The sequence below is a fragment of the Meriones unguiculatus genome, chromosome 3 (assembly GCF_030254825.1).
Source record: "Meriones unguiculatus strain TT.TT164.6M chromosome 3, Bangor_MerUng_6.1, whole genome shotgun sequence".
Lineage (NCBI taxonomy): Eukaryota > Metazoa > Chordata > Mammalia > Rodentia > Muridae > Meriones > Meriones unguiculatus.
This window is the reverse complement of record NC_083351.1, coordinates 57,137,344-57,160,648: the sequence shown is the minus strand read 5'-3', so window position 1 is coordinate 57,160,648 and position 23,305 is coordinate 57,137,344. Positions and strand designations below refer to the sequence as shown.

General features: G+C 41.3%; 2 protein-coding genes across 7 annotated transcripts in view; both read left to right on the top strand.

The window, feature by feature from the left end:
* The window catches only part of Fam221a (family with sequence similarity 221 member A), an 83,681-nt gene extending 79,468 nt beyond the window's left edge, over positions 1 to 4,213 (top strand). For all 5 annotated transcript variants that reach the window (XM_060380029.1, XM_060380028.1, XM_021663399.2 and 2 more), the window contains one exon: positions 3,774 to 4,213. In XM_060380029.1, coding sequence (XP_060236012.1) covers positions 3,774 to 3,842 — 69 coding nt within the window. In that variant the 3' untranslated portion in view covers positions 3,843 to 4,213. The remainder of the gene's footprint in view (positions 1 to 3,773) is intronic.
* Positions 4,214 to 13,801: 9,588 nt separating this feature from the next.
* Stk31 (serine/threonine kinase 31) overlaps positions 13,802 to 23,305 on the top strand; it is a 73,901-nt gene continuing 64,397 nt past the window's right edge. Inside the window, exons 1-4 of one of the 2 annotated variants that reach the window (XM_060378683.1) lie at positions 13,802 to 13,841; positions 15,869 to 15,915; positions 16,016 to 16,068; positions 22,763 to 22,861. In XM_060378683.1, coding sequence (XP_060234666.1) covers positions 15,888 to 15,915; positions 16,016 to 16,068; positions 22,763 to 22,861 — 180 coding nt within the window. In that variant the 5' untranslated portion in view covers positions 13,802 to 13,841; positions 15,869 to 15,887. Of the gene's footprint in view, positions 13,842 to 13,876; positions 13,957 to 15,868; positions 15,916 to 16,015; positions 16,069 to 22,762; positions 22,862 to 23,305 lie in introns of those variants that run through there. The other variant, XM_060378682.1, reaches the window with a different exon arrangement.

Genomic DNA, 23,305 nt, shown 5'->3' with positions numbered 1-23,305 from the left:
TTTCTTAAGGTTTTTTTCCTTTTTTTTTTTTTTTTTTGAGAGGGTCTTACACATGCTAACACCTTGAACTTAACGTTCTTGCCTCAGCCTCTAGTATTCTGGGAGTTCAGCGTGTATCACTTTGTCTGGCTTTGTTAAATCCTGTTATCAGATGAGCAAAGGCTGCTTTGGCCTTTTTTTTTTTTTTTTTTAAGTACATATACAGTGTTCTGCCTGCACACCAGCAGAGGGCACCAGATCTCACTATAGGTGGTTGTAAGCCACCATGTGGTTGCTGGGAATTGAACTCAGGACCTTTGGAAGAATAACCAGTGTTCTTAACCTCTGAGCCGTCTCTCCAGCCCCCTGGCCTTTTGTTGTTGTTGTTTGGCATACTTTCTACTTTTTTTCCTTCTCACATTACTAATAGTTACTAATAATTTAACTCTCAGCCTTAAATAAGATGTAAAAAGAGTCTAACACTTGTTGAGTACTCACCTATAGATTGGTTGATTTTTTTTGGGGGGGGGGTGTTAGGTAGCTCACTGTGACATCAAACTGCAAGTATAAGAGACTGACCTCGAACATCTGATCCTCCTGCCTCATCTCCCAAGTACTGGATTATAGGAATATGCTGCCATGCCTAGTTTATTAATTGCTTTTTTTTTATTGCTGTGATAAAACACCACGATGAAGGCAATTTAAAAGAATGCATTTAATTGGGATTACAGTTCTAGAGGGCTAGTGTCCATTTTGGGGGGCTGAAGGCATGGTGGCAGGGACAGCTGAGCACTGACATGTCGAGGATAGAGAGAGAGAGAGAGAGAGAGAGAGAGAGAGAGGTAGAGCACTAACTGAAAATGATGTGAATCTATTGAAACCTTAAAGCCTATCCATAGTGACACATTTCCACAGCCAAGGCCACACTTCCTAATCTTTCCCAAATAGCCACCAACTGGAAACCAAGTGTTCAAATGCCTGAGACTCCTGGGGACTCCATTCCAGCCACCACACCCACCTTGTTGAGTGCTTATTAAGAACATTTCTCTCCATATTTGATTATAGTTATACTTCTAGAACAATCCTGAGAAATACCTCTATTGTCTTTATAACAAAACAAAACAAAACAAAACAAATGAAAAGCTGTCCTAAGTGTTTGATAAAAGAAAGAGGTAGGAATATTCCCCTATTTAAATATTTTAAGAAATATTCTCCTATTTAAAACAAAAGAGCAAGAGAGAGGATGAAGACAGGTGACATTAAAGTGGGGGGGGGTTACTAGAACAAGAAGGGGGTGACAGGAATGTGGAGAAGGATAAACAAGAACAAAGTACATATGTAAATGCCATCATTAAACCTGTAGCTTTACAGGGAACAGGACAGAAGCCTACCACAGAGGGCCTCTGAAAGACTCTGTCCTGCAGGGTATCAAAGCAGATGCTGAGACTCATAGCCAAACTTTGGGCAGAGTGCAAGGAATCTTATGAAAGAAGAGGGAGATAGTAAGATCTGGAGAGGACAGGAGCTCCTCAAGGACAGCAACAGAACCAAAATATCTGGGCCCAGGGGTCTTTTCTGAGATTGATACTCCAACCAAGGACCATGCATGGAGATAACCTAGAACCCCTGCACAGATGTAGCCCATGGCAGTTCAGGGTCCAAGTGGGTTCCATAGTAATGAGAACAGGGACTATCTCTGACATGAACTGATTGGCCTGCTCTTTGATCGCTTCCCCCTGTGGGGAGTGCAGCCTTACCAGGCCACAGAGGAAGACAATGCAGCCAGTCCTGATGAGACCTGATAAGCTAGGGTCAGAGGGAAGGGGAGGAAGACCTCCCCTATCAGTAGACTTGGGGAGGGGCATGGGTGGAGAAGAGGGAGGAAGGGTGGGATTGGAAGGGCATGGGGGAGGGGGCTACAACTGGAATACAAAGTGAATAAAGTATAATTAATAGAAATTAAAAAAAACCCTATGACTTCGTACAGTAATTAACAAAATAAACAAAACAAAGCATCCTCCCTCCCCCCCCAAAAAAAAACAAAACAAAAGTAGCCAGGCAGTAGTGGTGCACACCTTTAATCCCAGCATTTGGGAGGCAGAGGTAGGCAGATCTCTGAGTTCGAGGCCAGCCTGGTGTACAGAGCAAGTCCCAGGACAGCCAGGGCTACAAAGAGAAACCCTATCTCAAAAACAAAACAAAACAAGAAAACCAAACACCTAATGAAAAGGTCCTATGATGTTGCCTTAGAATGGGGTGTGTTTTGGAGTCCTTCAAATGACCTGAAGACCGGCAGTGAATGTGGGGGAGAGAACAAAAAGAGGCCATGGTGTCAGAGTGAGGTAGGTTGCAAACCAAAGGGAGAACAGGAAAAGGGGGATGACCAGTCGCCTGGACTTTATTACTGGTAATTTATCACTTGTAACTTGGCAGAGAGGATAAGCTGGTTTTCCCAGGCTCGGTCTCGATTCTCTCCCTCTCCTCTTCCCTACTTTTTCCTCCCTTCTGTTCTCCCTGTTCTGTCCCGTCCTTTCCCATCCCCTCCTTTCTGCTGGAAATTACTCCTAAATCTTGGTACTTGCTAGGCAAATGCTCTGCCACTGAGCTTCCTCCTGACGTTCTTCTGGTTTCTTAAAAAATAATAATAATGACAATTTTTTTTTTTTTTTTTTTTTTTTAGAATTTCACAAATGTACATAGTGTATTTTGATCGTATTTAGCCCTGCTCCGTCTCCTCTTGGTTTCTTGATATTACTTCTTTCACTTAAGGTCAAAGGCCCTGTTTCTATTTTTGGGCCCTTTGCTTTTTTTTGTTGTTGTCGTTCATCATCTTGAAAGTGTGAGGCAGTGGGGCTTCTGCGCCTGGAAATTGTCAGGAGTGGTGATGATGGAGGAATAGGTGCGCTTGTGTTATTGGGAGTTCTTACTTTCACGGAAAAGTTCACGTGTCTCAAGTTAGACTAAAACCGTATGGACTTTCTGTGCCTGCCCAGCCTTGAGTAATGACATGATGACTTATATTTATTTATGATAGCTTTAGGCTTTAGCTTACTGTTATTCCCGACTAGCTCTTATGACCTGTGTTTTATCTGTGTTCTGCCATGTGGTTCTCTACCTCTTTGCAGTTGCATATGTCCAATGTCTCCTAGGCCAGTCTTTTCATGCCTCTTTTCCAGAGTTCCTATCTCTCTGGAAGTCTTGCCTTTTCCCTCCTGCCTTTGCTATAGGCCCATCAGCTCTTTATTCAACCAATCAGAAGGTGATGGAGAACAATGTTCGCAAAATACCGAGGCAGGTGATGCTTCACAGTACCAGCGTCCGGTCTGCACCGGCTCTCTGCTCGTGCAGAAATCAGCATTTGAATATACAGAGGCAACCTTTACGCAGGGCACAGAAGCACCCCGGCAACATTAGACAGCTGCTGCTCGGGGTCCCGGCTACTGAGTCCTAGGAACTCACCCTGAAGGGTGTCCCACAGCCGAACCTGCCGGATTAGGTGTAGTCTGTAAGCGCAGGAACGGCCACAGGCTGGGTGCACCACCAGGATTTTAAGCATTTAGAAACAGCTCAGGGACAGCTCAGATTTATTTCTGTCAAGGCAACGTTCGTTTGCATATTATTTTATCAGACTTCTTCTGAAGAGCTAAAAGCAATCACTGGAAGACGTGCAGCCACGACCCATTGGTGGTCAGATTTCGGATTTAGTGTTTAGCAGTTGATAGATCTTGTGGCTGTACACAACCTTTGTTTAGGATAATTTATTTTTTTTACTAATAAATGTTTTCAATTTACAGATAAAAATGGAAAAGGCTGCTAAGCAGAAAGGAAAAGCTCCGCTGCTGTCAGGTACAAAGCCTTCTTGAAGTCTGTTGGACAAACTGGAGCCGCCATCGGATGCATCTTCTATGCTTTCTTAATGTGTAAATACGTCCTTTTTGAATTTTGCTTAGCTTACAGAAACAAGTGAAATGAATTTTTTTTTTTTTTTGGTCAGAATCCATGACTTAAGCCCTTTATATGCTTTTCATAGACAGTCTATGGTGTAGCCCAGACTGGCTTTGAAATCACTGTACTCCTGCCTCAGCGTATGTACGCTTTCTCTCTCGCTCACCAAGTTATATGTTATTCTCATGTGATTGAAACCCTAAGAAAAGTACAATAAATATTTTTAGCTTATCATAATTTAACTTTTGTAGTCTATCTAAAAATTTAAGAATATTATTAAAGGCTTTAAGCAAACACATATGGTCCTGTGTTTTTGGTTTGTTTGTTTGTTTTGTTTTTTCATTCTAAATGACAGGCCTCCTCTCGGATATCCTGTCAGTGCCCAGAGTCAGGGTGACCATGTGGCTGGGCAGCTGGGCACACCTCTCTGCCCTCGGTGTCAGTCATCCCGCTGCCTCACGCCCTACGACCAGGGCGCCACACAGGCCCCCCTTTCCCTTCCCCTCCACCCCCTGGCAGGGTGAGCATGGAGGGCTGCAGCAGTGGTTCCGTGCTTCTACCAGCCTGCTGGCCCTCGCCACCCCCCCTCCGCCCCCCGGAGGCTGAAGGTCCGCCTACTCGGCAATGCCACGTTCTTTGCTGCCACCGCCCGCCCTGCTTCTCCAGTTTGTGACACCCTCAGTTTCTGAACCGCTTCTCAGCGTTATGTCCCCAGCCGTGCTGCCCAGCCTCATGGTCACCCTGACTGGGCAGCGACAGGATATCCAAGGGGAGTCTTATCCATAGTCCAGTATTTATGGGGCTTCAGAAACCTTGAAGCAGACCAAGGTTGCAGTAAGCATTTGCATGTAAAGCTGTTTGGGCAAAAAAAAAAAAACAAAAAACAAAAAAAAAACCACTGTGTGACAGACACACTGCACACAGTTTGCAACATCACTTCGATGAAGAAATGTACAGTGGAGAGGTGGGAAAGATGGTGGAACCGAGAGAGGAAGAACCAGAGACGCTGTGGTGGCGACAGGTGTGGGAGTGCAGCCTCGGCCGAGAAGGGAGCCTGTTAGGCCGACGGGGTGGTGTGGCGCAGCCTGGAGCTCAGGCTGGCTCTGCTCCCAAACGCAATGTCCAGCTTTGGCTCTGAGCGACGGCAGGATGTCCTCGGTAAAGAAAGGTTCATTTTGTGGACTGGACCTCCTCAAACCTCTATGGTCTGTGCTGTCCCCAGAGGCCATATTGGTGTCTGTGGTCAGTGCCAAAACTGGGCGCCGTTCTGGTCTCTGTGGTCTGCGTTGCTGCCGGAGGCCATGCTGACGTGTGTGGCCTGCGCTGCCACCGGAGGCCATGTGGATGTCAGTGGTCAGTGCTGCCACGGGAAAGCACGTGGAAGTCCACGATCCGTGCTGCTGCTGGCTGTTAGGAGCTGGGAAGCTTCTTTTGCGGTGGCATCGATGACGGCAGACTCGCCGTTGTGAATGAGAGACGCTGAAGGCCTTTGTGACCTACCTCCACACCAAGAAACAGTCTAGACAGGAAGCTCTTGAAGAGTCCTTAAAAACTGTGCTAGGCATTCTGAAGCGTAGCTCTTCCCGGTTGATGGCTTCTGGTGGAGGAGTTGTGGTGGTTTCGGTTATCTTTAAGGAGCTGGTCACCGGAAGTCTGACCGTGCTCCAGTGAGTGTATGGCCAACACAAATTGGACTTGATGTATTTTTTTTTTTCCTTTTTGGGGTGAGGGATACAAGGATGGGTTGGGACGACGAGCAATCAAGTGTGACCAGGATGCACTCGTTGTGTGAATAATAGTAAACATATAAAATATTATATTGGAAAAAAAACCTGGAGAAGCCGTAGTCTGAATTTTCCTTAGGAAGGCCTGGAAGATACTTACCGTTAAGGTCTTAAGGCATGTAATGGCTAAGAATGTTCTGGAAACTGAGCGCTCAGAGGGTCTGACCAGTACAGATTAGAATTAGTGGAAGACACCTCCATTACCCTGGACTCTGTCACAGCAGACTGGCGATGGAATATCAAGTTACAGAATTTGTGATAACTGGCAAGCGGAAGGCTCATGCAAGTCATGGCCACATATTGCAGGGCTTTCTCAGACCCGCCAGTGGTTTAGGTAATGATGCTGAGAGTTCTAATATGGCTTAAAGCTTAGGCCCTTTGCGGGGGGGGTGCCCTCCCAGCTACTTCCAACTTAACCCGACTATTATAGCACTGTGTGTGACCAGCAACGTGTCTAGCTCTTTACTTTCCTGTTACTCTCCAGTCCATGCCTATCCCCTTTCATGCCCTCTTCGATTCTCCTGCTTCAGCTTGTGGCTTCCAGTGTCACTCATCCTGCCCGGAAGTTCCACCCTCATACTTCCTGCTTCAGATATTGGCCAGCAGGTCTTTATTACAACCAACCAGCAGCGAGACAACACTTGATACATCTCTTAGATTGACTCTAGGCGGAAGGGCTGTCTGACCTTCAAATATCTGAGCAGTAGTGGAAGGACAAGAATTTACAAATATAAAACAGGCGATGGGCTATAGAAATACAAAATCTTGGTGGCAGTTAGCTTTTTGTTGGTCCAGTATTCAACAATAGAAATTACAGAGGCACATCAGAGGCATATCTTCATACAATGTGAAGAAAGTTACCTCAAAAGTAAGGAATAAAGAAATACAAAAACCAACCAACCAACCAACCAACCAACCAACCAACCAAAAATACCCACCACTTCCTTACCTACTTACTAGCTCCAAGGCAGTTCAGTTTTGGTTCTAAGAGGAAGGAAGAGCCCACATCTTTTCAGGGAGGATCTTAACAATTCCCTGAAAATCCTTATGGGGCAGATATTTACTAGTGTAACTATTCCATGGATAAAGATTAATACTCAAGCTGGGCTGTGGTGGTGCATATCTTTAATCCCTGTACTCAGGAAACTGAGGCAGGCAGATCTTTGTGAGTTTGAGGCCAGCCTGGTCTACACAGTGAGTTCTAGGACAGCCAGAGATGTTACACAGAAAAACCCTGTCTCAAAAATAAATAAATAAACAAACAAACAAACAAATAAGAGCTCATCTTGTTATGCCTAGATCCTAAGGTCCCCAAAGACCACCAGAAGCCAGACCACATATGTAAGAGCAAAGAGCTTTATTCGGGCTTAAGCTCAGTCTCTCCATGATAACCAATGCAGTGGATCAGAGAGGAAAGCCCTGAGCAGCTGCATGATGACATCAGCATCATGATGTCATCAGCCCTGAGCAGATGACATTCAGCAAGGGCAAGTTTGTTACAAAGTGATTGGCTAACTAGCATAATTAACATTGAATGAGCTATCTATAGACCTCAGGAATGTTAGGATGGTGGACTGCGCAGTACAGATGCCCCACCCTGAGAAAGATACCTTCCCATTCTTGTGGTTTCCTCTAGGGTATTCCTTGGATAGGAACTCTTATGCTTTTCTTATTCCTGGAATTGGTGACCCATGTCCAGTTTCTAGGACTGGTGACTTTTGGGGGAGGGGGTCAGGACTGGTCCTTTCAATCTTTTTAATTAAGGACACAAAGACACAGGACCTGCAATAACTTAGATTCAAAAGGGCAAAAAAATATTATCATGGTTCACTGGTTAGAGTATTTTTAATCAAAAAAATTTTTTTTGCATGTGTTATGCCTAGATCACAAGACCCCAAGAGACCACCAGGAACATGAGTCTGATGCAAAACACACAAGGGTCTTTATTCAAGCTCGAGCTTGGGTCACAATCCCTTCCAACATAGCAGGTTGGGAGAGCAGCCCCAAGCTCCAAGGGAACAGGGTTTTAAAAGGGAAACACCACAAGCAGGGGCTTTCAAGCCTTAGTGTGACATGATTGGGCAAAAGGTAAAGGAATGAAATGCACTTTGACCTAGTTGGTTAACAGCACCTGGCCAAACCACAGAGAGCAACAGTTTGCCAAGAGGAGCATTGTGACCCTGGGAACAACTTATGTTTTCTTAACCAACCCTGTCTTTATCGGTCTGCCTCAGTTGCTGTGTCTAGCTGCAGGCTGCTGAGAACATTCTGTGGTTTTTTTTGTTTTGTTTTTTCTCAGAACTTAAGGGTGGGAACCAAGGTACTCCAGAGACAAGCTAACCTTGGAGGGAATCTGAGGAACAACATGGAGCTAGTTCTGCTAATTTAACCCTTTCACATGTTTATGCATATGTAGGGAGGACAGAAAATCAGCCAAAGGTGTCATTCCTCAGGAGCCATCCACCTTGGCATTTGAGATTGGATATCTCAATGGGACCTAGGGCTTGCCAGTTAGGCTAGGCTGGCTGGCCACAGCCCTAATGATCCTCCTGGCTCAGCCTCTCTAGCACTGTAATCCTAACCTGTCCTAGTGTGCCTGGCTTTTTTGTTTGTTTTGAAGATGATGGGGCTCAAGCTCAGGTCCTCCTATTTGACTGAGTGAGCTACCTCCTCAGCAGGCACTCACCTAACTCCTGTTTTGTTTTTTTTTTTAAGATTGGGGGTCTTGTTTTAGTGGCCAGGTGCAATGTTTGATCTTGACTGTCAGCACGGTGGTATTGTGGATCAGCTAAGAGACATACCCCTGGATGGATCGATGAGGGCATTTCCAGAAAGGGTTGGCTGAGGGAGAGAACCCTTTCTCAAGAGGGCAGCATTCTCCAATGGTGGCCCAGTGTAAGGAGATCCAAGGACACTTCACATTGGCTATTATGCTTTCACTCTCAAATATGTTTTTATACACTTATCTATCAATAAAAAGTAAAAAAATCCATAACTGAGTTAGAACTTTAAAAAAAGAGCCTTATATCCTTTCATAACTATGTTCATTATTTGCGTTCAATCTTTCATCTCCTAATATTAAGCCATGCCAAAAAAAGGTGCTTAAAAAAGAAACCTGAAAATGGAAAAAACAACATTCCTGAGTTGTAGCTAGAATAGTGTTTGCAGGGACACTTATGACACCAAATATTTATATCAGCAAGATCTCAGATTAGTGGTTCTAGCTATTATGTTATGAAGGTAGAAAAATACAGAATGATAAACAATCCAGTCAGTACGTGGGCCAAACATGCCAATCTGCACAGAAGTACAAATGACAAAATGTTCAACATATATTAGCCATAAGAGAAATATAAACCAAAGCTACACTGAGATTGTAATTTTTTTTTCATAGTCAGAATGGGCATCACCAAGAAAGCAAGGGACAACAAATGTTGATGAAGATGTGATGGAATACTCCATTGGTGGAAATGCAAATTAATGTAGTCATTTGACTCAGCTATACCACACCTGGGTTTATATTCTCAAAGAATCAACGTTACTGTGCAATACAAGATACCTGCATGTAGTGAGAATTTTGGAGGTTTGGTTTCTTTATAGAACACAGATCTATTATAAGAGCATATTTTCATTTGAATCCAAGGTGTGGGAATACGGGGCTGCCTCACAGCAGGTGGTAAGTATGATTTGCCTCATGCTTTAGCAGAGGCATGCTTTAGCTGCGATGTGTGATGTTTGGGATTTTGGGGACTGTTCAGAGGATATATAAAGGCTGGCACCCTGATAGGTGGGTGGCTGGTTGATGGCTGAATTTGTTTGTCAAGTAGTCGTGTACAGAGAAACAAGGAGAAGGAATTAGATATCCTGATTGAACTTTCCCCAGGAACTCAATGCCCCTAATCAGCAGGACGTAGTCTAATGATAACACCCACCCCTTTCCCTCTGTCGTTCTTTCTCTTCTATCTAGTGGTAGGGAGTTGAAAGGAAGAAGTGAAGGGGTTGAGAATTGCGGAAGAAAGGAAGAAGAACCCACAAAATGGCCGGTATGGACTCAGCTTAGATGCCCATCAGTGAAGTGATGGGTAAAAAACCATGCTTTTTAATGCCATGAGGTACTGCTTAGTTTAAGAATTAAATGACATTTGTAGAAAAACTAGTAGAATAGGAAATCATCATTTTAAGTGAAATAATGTAGACTCAGAAATACAAACACAGGTTTTCTTTCTTTCTTTTTTTTTTATAGATTTATTTATTTATTATTTATTTTATGTAGATGAGTGCTCTATCTCATGTACAACCATGCCAGAAGAGGGCATCAGATCACATAATAGATCATTGTAAGCCACCATGTGGTTGCTGGGAACTGAACTCAAAACCTCTGGAAGAGCAGATAGTGTTCTTAACCACTGAGCCATCCATCTCTCCAGTCCCAAACACAGGCTTTTTCAAGTAGAATCTAGAAAAAGAGACATGAAAACAGAAGGATCAGACAGTTATGTGGAGAATGAAAATGTTGCAATGAGACCCATTATTCTGTGGAGTTAATATATAACAAAGAGAGAATGAAACAGTAAAGATTAGGCCATAGATTGAAATAATCACAAAAACATGAGAAGTCACTAAAGTTCAGCTTTTCTTTGAGACCTGTAAGCTTGTGCCATGACTTACTGATGATTGTGTGGTGGGGACAGGGGCATGATGACGCAAACTATGAATGTTAGGAACATGACTGCTGCCATTACCACAGATTCTATAGTTACTAAAAATATAAATAAATTCCATGCTCACTCTTTCTTTCTCTCTCTCTTTCTTTCTTTCTTTCTTTCTTTCTTTCTTTCTTTCTTTCTTTCTTTCTTTTCTTTCTTTCTTTTCCTAATGCAAAACAGACAAATCCCTTGGAAAACAATGAGGGGGAAGTGAGTCCTGTGGAATCTTTAAGGAGCATTCCAATGATTATGGGAAAATTACTGAGAAAGCTGAGGTGAAAGGATTCCTCACACTCACTCGTGGGTTCTGGAAATGGGAGGCAGGGCATGTCTTGTGAGGGGCTGTGGAGGAAGGAGGCCACTAAGGGCCACTCAGTCAAGCATGGAGGAAGCTGAAAGTGAGCGTCCATCTGCAAGCCTTTATGAGGGCTAAGAACAGAGTACAGATACAAAAAGCATGAGGGTATTTCACTGGTGCTTGGAAATGCCATGAAGTCACAGAAGAGGGCAGAAAGGGGAACTTGTGCCAGGGGCCATCACACTGGCAATCTAGTTGCTTGAACAGGGTGTTCACTTCTGTTCACAGGTATATTCAAGCACCAGGGAAGTTGTAAAATAAGTTGAAAATAAACTACCAAGTTTATTTAACAGTAAATAAGATAGCCTTATTAATTTTTATATTTACTTACATATCTAACTGGTAGTTAAACAATCTTCCCACAAAGAAGTATCTAGGCACAGGTAGCTTCATTGTGAATTTTATTAAATAATTAAGGAACAAAGAATATTGATTTATACCATCTTTTCAAGAAAACTGATGCCGGGATTTTAAAAAAAACAACTCTTACTCTCTTATTAAAGATAGACAAAGGCATAAAAATAAAAAAAAAGAAAAATTTAAAACAATACTTCTTTTGGGGGCTGAGGCTTGTCTAGTAGGCATGAACCCTAGATTCATCCTTAGCTCTGTATAAACCAGTTGTGGTGGTGCATGCCTTTCATATACATACTTGGGAGGTAGAGACAAGGATCAGTAAGTAGTTCAGGGTCTTCCTCATGTACTTAATGAGTTCAGACCATTCTCAAATACACAAGACCCTGTCACAAAAGAATAAATCTCCCCTTTGAACATACACGCAAAAGTTTTGGGTATTTTTAGTAAGGTATTTTATATTTAAGTAAGTATTTATATACGCTTATATATATAAGATCAATACAGCATGCCCTAGTGGGCTTTATTTCAGGAATGCAAGATTGATTTAACACTTGAAAATAAATATAAAAAAAAATCTCAATGTCTATTTGTCAGTAATAACTCCCAGAAAACCATGGATAGAAGGTAACTTCATCAGTCAAAGGGCAGCTACTAAAGCACAGAGTTTTGGGAGCACCTGATGATGAAGGGAAAATTCTTCCCCCGAGGAAGAAACACTGCAATAGTATCTCCTGTCAGCACTTATATACAGGCTTATACTGGTTGTTTTAGGCATTGTATTAACACAAGATTTTTAAAAAGAGATCCAAATTGAGGAGAAAGTGAAAGAATATTTCATGTAGCAAATCATGTATATAGGTTAATCTGTTAGCTCTACAGAAAACAAGATAAAACCTTGCTTATCACTGAAAGTAAATGAGCTTGCAAGGGCACACTAAACATGACCAATGCAGAATTACAGTCCCATATACCAGCATGATGAGAAATTGAAATTAAAAAAAATTATTTACAGTAGCGTAAAAATAGAGATTCTTGGGGATAATCAGATGAAAGACCAACAAAACTTTTACATCAAAAATACAAAACAAAACTGAGATATGTAATGTGTTCAATGGCCAGAAGTTAAGGTGCAAAATTTCCTCACCTAGACGTGTAGATTTAGAATAATCCTGATTAAAATTCTTACATGGATTTGTGTGTCTCCTTGTGACAAGCGACTTTCATTTTCATGGAACTCAAGCTAAAGCAATTTCGGAAAAACAAATATGTTGGAATGTGCCTTAGAGGACCTATCTTCAAGGCTTGTGAAGCTTCAGAGTTCAGAACAGTTTAAAGAAAGCAAAGACTTCAACATCACATAACAAATAATCCAGAAATGGATCTGTACATATGTGGCCCATCCATCCTTGGCAATGTCATGAAGACAATTCAGTACAGAAATGACAGTGTTTTCAACAAATGCTATTAGAAAAACTGGACACACATATATAAAATGTGAACTTAGCGTCACATTTCACATCTTATAAAAAAACTGCTTAACTATTACAGATCTGCATATCACAAGAAAATACAAGAACGAAACATTTGTAAACTAGTTAGCCAGGAATTTGTTAGAAACAGAACAAATGCAAGATCTATAAGACAAAAGTATTAATTAGACTTAGTCAAAATAAGTTTGGGCCAGTGAGATGGCTTAGTAGATAAGAGTGCTTGCTGCCAACTTGAATTTGATCCCTGGAAACTACATGATAGAAGGTGAGAACAAATTCCCAAAAACTGTCCGTGCAATGGCATATAGCCCTTGACCCTTCCCCCAAAACACATTGTTAAAAAAAAAAACAACAAAAAACTACTTTGACTTTGTGTGTGTGTGTTGATTCAACCCTGGGCCTCCCTAACTGGAATATACATTACCTGAGCTTTCTCTCTCTGAAATACTTTTGCTAGAGGGTGAAAAGATAGCCATAATCTGGGTAAAATGTTTAGCAATCAGTATACAAAAGTCTTATCTAAAGCCAGGAAGAACACAATCCAATAGGGGCTGGGGTCGCAGCTCAGCTGGTAAAGTGCTTGCTTAATGCGCACGAAGGCCTGGTTTTGATCCTCAGCCCTGTATAAACGTGTACATCCTGGGGCACGCCTGTAATCTCAGCAGTCGGAGGTGAAGACTGGAGGATCAGAAGTTCAAGGTCATCCTTGGTTACTAAGAAAGTTGGAAAACCCTGTCTTCAAAAACAAAAACAAAAACAAAACAAAAAACCAAAAAAAAAAAAAACAAACAAACCCCAAAACACCACAACAAAACGTGCTTATAAAGCTATTGATCTACAAGATGACATTGTTACTTTGCAAGTTTTCCCTTTTGGGAAATGATTATCTCGTTTCCCCCCAATTCTGGCTATCTGTTGTTGTTGTTTTGCTTAAAGCCCCATGGAACATTAGGGCGACCCACGCAACCCCCAGGCACTGCTTTACGTCCCTGGCGCCCGGCGAGGGGAAGTGACCACTGGCCGCCAGGTGCGGGTCCTCCAACCCCCCAGCGCCGGGGCCGGGGTGGGGGCTCCGCCGCTCTGGGAGAGCGGGCGGACGTGCGGGCCGCACAGCCTCGGCGCGCTCGAGGCCGGCCACGTGACCGCCGCCGCGTGCGGCCGCCATGGCGCAGCGCCGAGCGCGCAGGCGCAGTGCGGTCCCCGAGGCGCGGAAGCTCGCGCGGTAAGCGTCTGCAAGTGCGCCGAGGGCCGGCCGGCGGGGTGGTGGGCTGTGGGCGGAGGCCTGGCATGTGGGGCCAGCGGCTCTTTGCTGGCATGGCTGAGGCGGAAAGTGTGAGGTTAGTCGCGGTCTCGGTGGTGAGCGCGCCGGGGGCCGCCTCCCGGGCCGTCTCGTCCGCGCCGCTCGAGTTTTAGGGGCCCAGGCCGGGGCTGAGGCCTATCCTCCGGCCTCCCGCTGCCCTCGGGCCGCCTGCTGCAGCGGGCGCCCGGCCACCCCGCTGCCCCGCGGGGTGCGGGTAGGCCTCTGTGTGCAAGCGGCTTTCCCCCTTCGTCTGCGCATTCTGTGCCTCGGCCTTCGAGTCCCCGCTTCGCCTTCCCTGCGTGTCCCAAGGCGACGTTTAGACTCACCCACCCGCTGACTGGCCAACCGGGTTCCTCTTCTTTTCTATTTCTTTTTTCTTTTCCCCCTTCGAGATAGGGTTTCTCTGTAGCCTTGGCTGTCCTGGACTCACTCTGTAGACCAGGCTGGCCCCGAAGTAAACTTTTAAATTTTACTAAGAACGTGGCAGTGGCCAGTCGATGGTGGCACAAGCCTTTAGTCACAGTACTCAGATCTCTGAGTTTGAGGCCAGCCGGGTCCAGTTGAATTTTAAAACTGCCTTTTGATCTATCTTAAGGGATCCCGGATTTGAAGATGTTTCAGTGACGCTATTTGAAAAAATTAAGTTAGATTAAAATGAAAGTTTTAAATTACTACAAATAATCCCTGTTACTTTCTGTGGTGAGTTAGTTTCTCTTTTCAGAGTTGAGAGTATCTGAAACTTTGATGTAGATGTTCTTGGGTACTTTAAAAGATCTCAAAAAAATGTGTTTCTAAACATGACATATGCCCTACGTTTTAAAGGCTGTTTTGTGAAAAGTTTGCGTAGCCCTTGTGTATTGGATTTTGTAGACTATTTACCTTAAAGTTGAAGGACGAAGTAATCCTCTTTCCAGCCCCCACCCTCCTAATAACCCCACAGCTTTGGAGATGGAGGTTGTTGATATATACTTTCTGTGCTTCTTTTTGATAAGGAAATAAAGTCAGGTGAAGTTGAATTAGTGAAATACATATTTATACAATTGAGAATAAAATTGTAAAGTAGTAGACTTTGTTCAAGATCTTTTTCAGTTGTTAAAATATCTAATGAAAATGATTTTTGAAGTAATAGGCAAAATATGATATATTTCATATATTTCAGTTTTTAATTCTTGGGCATCTTGAAAAACAAAATAGATAGCCAGTCTCAGGAATTTGTAATATTTCTCTTTGTTTTGTTTTAGAATTCTTTCTTTTGTTTGAAAGGGCATGCATCTTCCTTCCTTCCTTCCTTCCTTCCTTCCTTCCTTCCTTCCTTCCTTCCTTCCTTCCTTTTCTTTCCCTCTCTTTCTATTTTCTTTCTTTTTTAAAAATATGGAGGCTGGAGAGATGGTGCAACAGTTAAGAGCCCTGGCTGCTTTTCTAGAAGGACGGGGTTCACTCACCCTCCTCCATGCTGTGATTTGGGACAGTGTGGTTTTGTTAGAAGTTGAACCTTAGCTCTCTAGAAGCATCAACATGGCAGTTTACTGGCTGTCAGTCTGCCCCAGTGGATGGGAAGCCCTCTTCTGGCCCTCTTCTGGTCTCAGGTTTCACTGCATGTGTGTGGTACACAGACATACTTTAAGGCAACCCCCCCCCCCAACAAAAAAATATGGTTGTTATGAAATATTGGTTTATGTAAGTGATCAAAATCTTACATGTAAATCTGTAAAAGTTTGGCTAAAGGTAATGATAGGGCTAGAGATGATACATGTTGACATTGGAAACTACAGTATATTCAGAACAAATACAAGAAACAACCATGAGCAAATACATGTAAGGCAATTTTTAGTATAGAGTTTGAGTTTTGATAACCCCATTAGGATAAACACCTAAGAATTTGTATGTGGTTTAAATTTTTTTCATTGCTAATAGATATTAAACCCTAATTCATGGTATTAAACTGTTAGTTTTTCAGGACTTGTCCAGATGGATGAAGATACACATTACAATAAAGGTACTGGCATTAAATATTATTTGGGGGTATAAGAGCTAAATGATACAGATAAACTTTTAATTTTTTTTTTTTTTTTTTTTACATTGTGATTTTATTTTAGTTGAAGATGTTGTTGGCAGTCATGTAGAAGATGCAGTAACATTTTGGGCTCAGGTAAATAAAAGCTTGGTTGGTTTTTGTTTGTACCTTCCCCTTCTTTAACTCAAGTCTTTTTCAACAACAACAACAAAAATCTAAGAAAAAACGTATTCTTTGTTTTCATACTAACCTTGATTAAATTATATAGCACAAGACATAATTAAAAGGCAAATGATTACAACTTGCAGTTTTCCTAGGTTGAAAAATATGCTTATAGTACAGCTGAAATAAACAAGAAAATAATTAAGATTAGAACTTCAAAATTATATTCAATAGGGTCAGGAAGCCACATACTGTTGTATTTGTGAAGTTATAGCCCCATCTAGGGGTCTTTTGTAAGACTTTTCTGAAAACTTAAGTGAAACTTTTTTTTTTTTTAATTAAAAACATTTGATTTAAAAAACAAATCTTAGCTGGGCAGAGTGGTGCACATCTGTAATCCCCACACTCAGGGAGGCAGAGACTGGTGGATCTTCCTGCCTCTGCAAGTTTGAGGCCATCCTGGTCTGCAAAGCAAGTTGAGGACAACTAAGGCCATGCAGAGAAACCCTGTCCCGAAAAACAGAAACAAAACCAACAAAAAAATCTTAGCTTTCTGACCGAATTGTGTGTATGTTTTTTTTTTTTGTGCCTTTAACACATTTACAATATTTTTCCCATTTTTTATTAGTTCTTTTAGAATTTTGTTTAACATGTTGTGGTTATGGTTCTCTCCTTCCTATTCAAAATAAAGTTTCCTTTTTGATCTTGACATGAACCCAGTTAGCATACGTGGAATAATAGTCCCTGCTGGTGTCGAAGGAATTGTGGGTGTCTCAGAAGAACTTTAGTTCTCACAGCAGTACCTTCCCAGGTTGGCCTAGGTGCAATTCACACACAGACGTTTTGTGTTTTCTCAACTTTCTTGGTATAAAGATGAAGAGCTCTATTGCTGGAGGTTCAGCGTGGTCTAGTTTAAAAAAACATTAATTATATTTAACTTACTAATGTAGTTACATATATCATTCCCATCTCTATAAAATATTTTAACATACGTCTTGTTTTATATTTTTTATTTTTTTAGAATTTCATAAAGTATATGTTGCTCTTATTATTCCCACTCATAACTCCTAGATCTTCACCCACCTCCCTACCCACACAACTTCATGTTCTTTCTCTTAAAAACAAAACAGAAGCTCATGGTGTTTAGCTTGTGTTGAGTGACTGCTCCTGAGTGTGGCCTGCTCCACAGTGTGACTGATTTATCCAGTATCACTTCACTAAAAAAATACTGATTTTCTCTCTCCCAGAAGCTATCAATTTTGAGTAGCTTCTCTGCCAGGGTTGTGACTTTCGTGTCCACTTCCGTCTTTCATGCTGGGACCTGAGACATTGTTTTGCTAAAACTTATATTGTGGGGAAGCCTAGATAATGTATCAGACATTGGACCATTCTGAATACTCTTATGCCATTTCAAAGATTTCTTTTGAAAGTTTCTGGCATATCAGATGTTAGTAGATTGTAAAGGGAATAAAGATAGAGGGAGGAAAGATTTCCTTTGGTTGTTATTCCTTACAGAGGGTGTAAACTGTCATGTACATGCTGGGAGTTGACTTCTAGTATTGGAAACAAACTGTGGTCCTCCCTCACATATACTAGGCAAGTACTGTACAAATAAACCATATCTCCAGTCCTTGTTTATGGCATTGAACAAGGTCTGACTAAGTTTTCAAGCTAGCCACAAAGTCAAGGTCCTTTTGCTTCAGCCCCACAAGTAGCTAAAATTACCGTGCTCACTTTGCTGATTAGATTTTGAAACAATATTTTGGATATATGAAGTTAAATAAAAATATGTGTTAAAATTAATTTTACCTGTTCCTTTTACTTGATCCAACGAGGCTGCTAAAACTAGTTTTTAATTACTCATAGGGCTCACACTGTATTTCTAATGTAGGACGTATTTAGGTTAGTACATACATATAATGAGTTTAAGTGTATAAATTGTCATTCAGTGTTGGGTACAACTAAATGGCACATGTGCTAATATACAACACAGACCCATGCAGTCCCACACATGTGAGCACCATTTAAAAAGTGTATGCACGGGCTGGAGAGATGGCTCAGAGGAGAGATGTTCCTGCCTCTGCCTCCTGAGTGCTGGGATTAAAGGTGTGTGCCACCATGCCCGGCCTTATTACATCTTTGGAATCCAGTGTGTATGTTTATAATAGCTATTGAGTCAGACTAGTTACTTTTCAAGTGAGTATTGCTATGTATTTGTTAATGTACTTCTAGACATTGATCTTAGTGTTAATTAAATTTGGAGTTATGGGGGCTGGAGTGATGGCTTAGTGGTTAAGAGCACTTGCTGCTCTTCCAAAGGACCTGGTGTCAATTCCCAGCATATACATGACAGTTGACACCGTGTGTAATTCCAGTACCAGGGGATTTGATTCCCTCTTTTGGCTTTTTTGGCACCATGCACATGTGGTGCACAGGCACAACACTCATACACAAAAAAATAAGTTTGGTCTGGAGAGATGGCTCAGGGGTTAAGATTATTACTCTTGTTTTATTTTTCCAGACAGGGTTGGTTTGTGTAGCCCTGGCTGTTCTGGAACCAGCTGTGTAGACCAGTCTGGCCTAAACTGAAAGATTGCCTGCCTCTCATGTGCTGGGGTCAAAGGTGTGTGCCCCCACCACCCTGCAAGATTGTTATTCTCATAGGTCTTTCAGAGGATGCTAGTTCAAATCTCAGCACCCATGTCAGGCAGCTCATGATTGCTTCTAACTCCAGCTTCAGGGGATCTGATGGCCTCTTTTGGCCCCTGCTACAATGGACAGCCAGACACACACACACACACACACACACACAAATTTAAAAAAAATTAAAAGTGGAACTGTGATTTTAAACTGGGGACCAAAAAACTTCTGTAAATGAGCAGATAATAAATATTACATGATTATGTGTATTGGTCATACATTCTCTCATGTAGCTATTCCTATCTGTTAGCTCACCACTGTAGTATAAAAGCTGCCATAGACAGTATGTGAAAAAGGTGGAGTTGTCAACCAATAATCTTTGTTCACCAAAGGTACAGATGGTGTCACTTTACCCACTTCTTATTTCAACCATCAACCTGCAGAAATGTAAACTACTGCAAGGGCTAGATTGATGGCTCAGCAGTCCCGAGCACTGTCTGCTCTTCCAGAAGTGTAAACTACAAAAAGGAAACATTCCTTAGATGAGTGCATGAAAAAGATTAAAACTACTTATGCTGTTCCTGTACATCTAATGCCTATCTCAAATTGCAAATCATAAAATCCTTGAGATTAGGATGAGATCAGAACAGAGACACAAGAGTAGAGATTTGAAAATAAAGGCAAGCCAGGGTGAAAATGTATGGTTTGTAGTGCCTACCTGGTTTCTGCCAGATAAGCCACTTAAAAGAGAATATTCAGGGTTGTTAGCATTCTTAGTCAGATGGGGGCTAATCTTCCAAAGGCCCTGGGGTCAACTCCCAGCTTGTACATGACAGTTTACACCCTCTGTAATGAGTGGCAACCAAAGGAAATCTCAAGTATTTTGCCTGCATTTCTTTCTTTCCTTCTTTCTTTCTCTTCCTTCCTTCTTTATCCTTTGTTTCTTTCTATTTTGAGACAGGGTCTCATTGTATAGTTCTGTCTGGTCTTGGAACTCAACTATGTAGACTGCCTCATCTGCCTCTGAGTGCTGGGATTAAAGGTGTGTGCCTTCATTCCTCACACCTATTTTTTTATTTCTTTGAAAGGAACTTTCATTTATGTAGTCAGTGTATTGACAGTCAATAATGAGTATTTTGATATACTCTGAACTTTATAGATTTTAAGGACTGCTTCTAATGCTTCCTGGGTAAGTTTAAATTTAGTTTTTTTGTTTTTGTTTTTTTTTTGGGGGGGTGCTGGGGAATTGAACCCAGGGCCTCATGCAAACTAAGTAAATGTTCTACCAACTTTGCTATTACCACAACTCCTAGTTCTTGTTTTTTTGTATGATGATATTGACATTCATCTTAGAACTGTTCTTTGAGAGGTTTTCTATCACCAGACATTATAGCATCACTGATATTTTATTCTTGTGTTTCTGTAAAGCTCGATGTGGGTGTTTGTATTTGATTTTATCCTGTTTTCAAGGCAGAGTGTCATTGTAGAGCCCAGCTTGACTTGAACTCAGGATCCCCCTGCATTCCCACTTCTCAAGAGCTGGGGTTATAGGTGTGCAGTACCACTCCCAGCTTATATTTATTTATTTTTCTTTTATTTATTTTTTTAATTATTACATTTTATTCACTTTGTATCCCAGCTGTAGCCCCCCTCCCTTATCCTCCTCCAATCTCACCCTTCCTTTTTTCCTCCCATGCCCCTCTCTCAGTCCACTGATACAGGAGGTCCTCCTCCCTTTGCATCTGGCCCTAGCCTATCAGGTTTCATCAGGACTGGCTGCATTGTCTTCCTTTGTGGCCTGGTAAGGCTGCACTCCCCACAGGGGGAAGTGATTAAAGAGCCAGACAGAGTTCATGTCAGAGAAAGCCCCTGTTCCCCTGACTAGGGAGCCCACTTGGAGATTGAGCTACCATGGGCTACATCTGAGCAAGACAGGTTATCTCCATGCATGGTCCTTGGTTAGACTACCAGTCTTAGACAAGACCCCTGTGCTCAGATTTTTTGGTTCCATTGCTCTAAGGAGCTCCAGTCCCTCCAGGTCTTTCTCCCACTTCTTTCATAAGATTTCCTGTACTCTGCCCAAAGTTTGGCTATGAGTCTCAGCATCTGCTTTGATACCCTGCTGGGTAGAGTCTTTCAGAGGCCCTCTGTGGTAGGCTTCTGTCCTGTTCCCTGTTTTCTTCCTCTTCCACTGTCTATCCCATTTGCTTTCTGAATGAGGATTGAGCAACTTCCAGAGGATCCTCCTCTTTGCTTAGCTTCTTTAGGTGTACAGATTTTAATATGTTTATCCTATATTATAAGACTAATATCTACTTATAAATTAGTATATACTATGTGTGTCTTTCTGGGATAGCTCACTCAGGATAATCTTTTCTAGTTCCCACCATTTGCCTGCAAATTTCATGATTTCCTTGTTTTTAATTGCTGAGTAATATTCCATTGTGTAAATGTACCACAATTTCTGTATTCATTCCTCTGTTGAGGGACATCTGGGTTGTTTCCAGATTCTGGCTATTACGAATAAAGCTGCTACAAACATGGTTGAGCAAATGCCCTTGTATACATGAGAATATTTTGAATATATGCCTAGGAGTGTTATAGCTGGATCTTGAGGTAATACTATTCCTAATTTTCTGAGAAAGCTCCAGATTGATATCCAAAGTGTTTGTACAAGTTTACATTCCCACCAGCAATGGAGGAGGATTCCCCTTTTTCCAAATCCTCTCCAGCATGTGTAGTCACTTGAGGTTTTGATCTTGCTCAGCTTATATTTAATTTCTTCTCCTTTGAAATAACCTCACAGGAAAATTACAGAATCAGTGGAAAGGGTTTTGGTGTACTTCTCACCCACCTTCCATTAATGCTGACATCTTCTATAACCACAGCACAGTGACAAAAGCCAGGAAATTAATTTTGGCATAGTACTGTTAATGGCACTATATGTAGCCTTTATTTTAAAATGTGCCAGTATTTGTTTATTTATTTTTCTTGTTCCAGGATCCATTCTAAGATTCATTGTTTCTTTAAGAGTCCTCTAACTTTTGATACTTTTTAAAATTTTGTGACTTTCTATATTTTGGGTGAATTCCACTTATTTTTAATAGAGTATCCATTTATATGGATTTGTTTGATGATTTTTCTCATAAATTGGCCAAAACACCCAAAGATGATATTGTGTTCATTGAGCATTATATTGGGATTCCTGATGCCATTATGTCTTACTGGGTAGGTTAACTTTAATCTACTTGATTGAGATATTCATTTCTTAAAAATATTAATTATATTTTTAAAAATTAAAGTTATAGTTTTACTTATATTCTTAAAATATAATTAATATTTTATTTTGTAATTAATAAATATTTTAGACACACATTGGACTGACTAGTCTTGTTTCTTCTCAAGTTTTCACTTGTAAATTTTTATTTTTTCTTGGTATTGTACTGGCCTAATAATGGCCTTTCAGTTTTTATTCCTATTGCATTTATTACTTGTTCTTCTGTAAAGAAGAGTCATATCTTCTCTGCCACTTAGTTATCCATTTACTTGCGTGATTACAGTGTGACTAGTGGATATGTCACTGGTTATAATCTATTGCTGTTATTATTTATTTTTGCTGTTTAAGTTCTTTATCTGGCCAGTGGAACAGAAGTGGGCCAAAGAACATAGGTTGGTTCCATGTCTTCTAAAAATGTCTTAACCTTTCCTTGAGCACTTTCTTATTTTCTGTCACCTCCAGAGTTAGAATTACCAATCTCTAAGGACCCTGCTTAGTATGAGCTAATACCATTTGGCTTCATTTGAATTCTCTCTAAGTGACCTGAGCTTGTTGCCAGTAAGCTTCCTGTAGCTTAATGTCATTTCTTATAAGAACTCAATTGAATTATGAAAAATGGTAGCACAAGAATTAGATCAAATTTCAAATGTTTTAAAGTCTTTTAAGTATTGTTTAGTAGAAACCTCAATAAAAATGATACTGTCAGAAAGTAATTTATTGAATCTCATACTTTGTTGGTGTTCTTCTTAGAATGTGAGTAGAAATAAGGATATTATGAAGATCGGTTGCTCACTGTCTGAAGTTTGTCCTCATGCTAACTCAGTTTTTGGGAATCTTGATCCTAAGAAGGTAAGCTTTATTCCTGGATATAATAATTTCATCCTTCATGTCAGCTTTTCTAGAGTTTAGAATCTGTTGAATTTGTAATTCAGGGCCTATTTGAATGGAAAAGACAGATTTTTAGAATTTGTAAAAACTGCATAGTATATTTATTAAAAACAATTTATGGACAGAAATTCTGATTTGGATGACTTGGTTAAACATGGGGCCTACTGTGTGCTAGGTGAGCACTCTACTAACAGGGCTGTGTCTTCACCCCTCTGTTAGTATGAGTCTTTGTCTTCTATTTGTATGGCTAATACTTGCTCCTGGTCTATGGCTAACTTAATTACCTTCTGAAGAACATTTGAAATCTGAGACATAGGAATATTTTCTTTCTTGGTATGTGAGTTTTCTTTCCTGCTTCAACTCTTTACTTACAGAGATGGGGGGTTAGAGAAAAGGGGAGAGTGA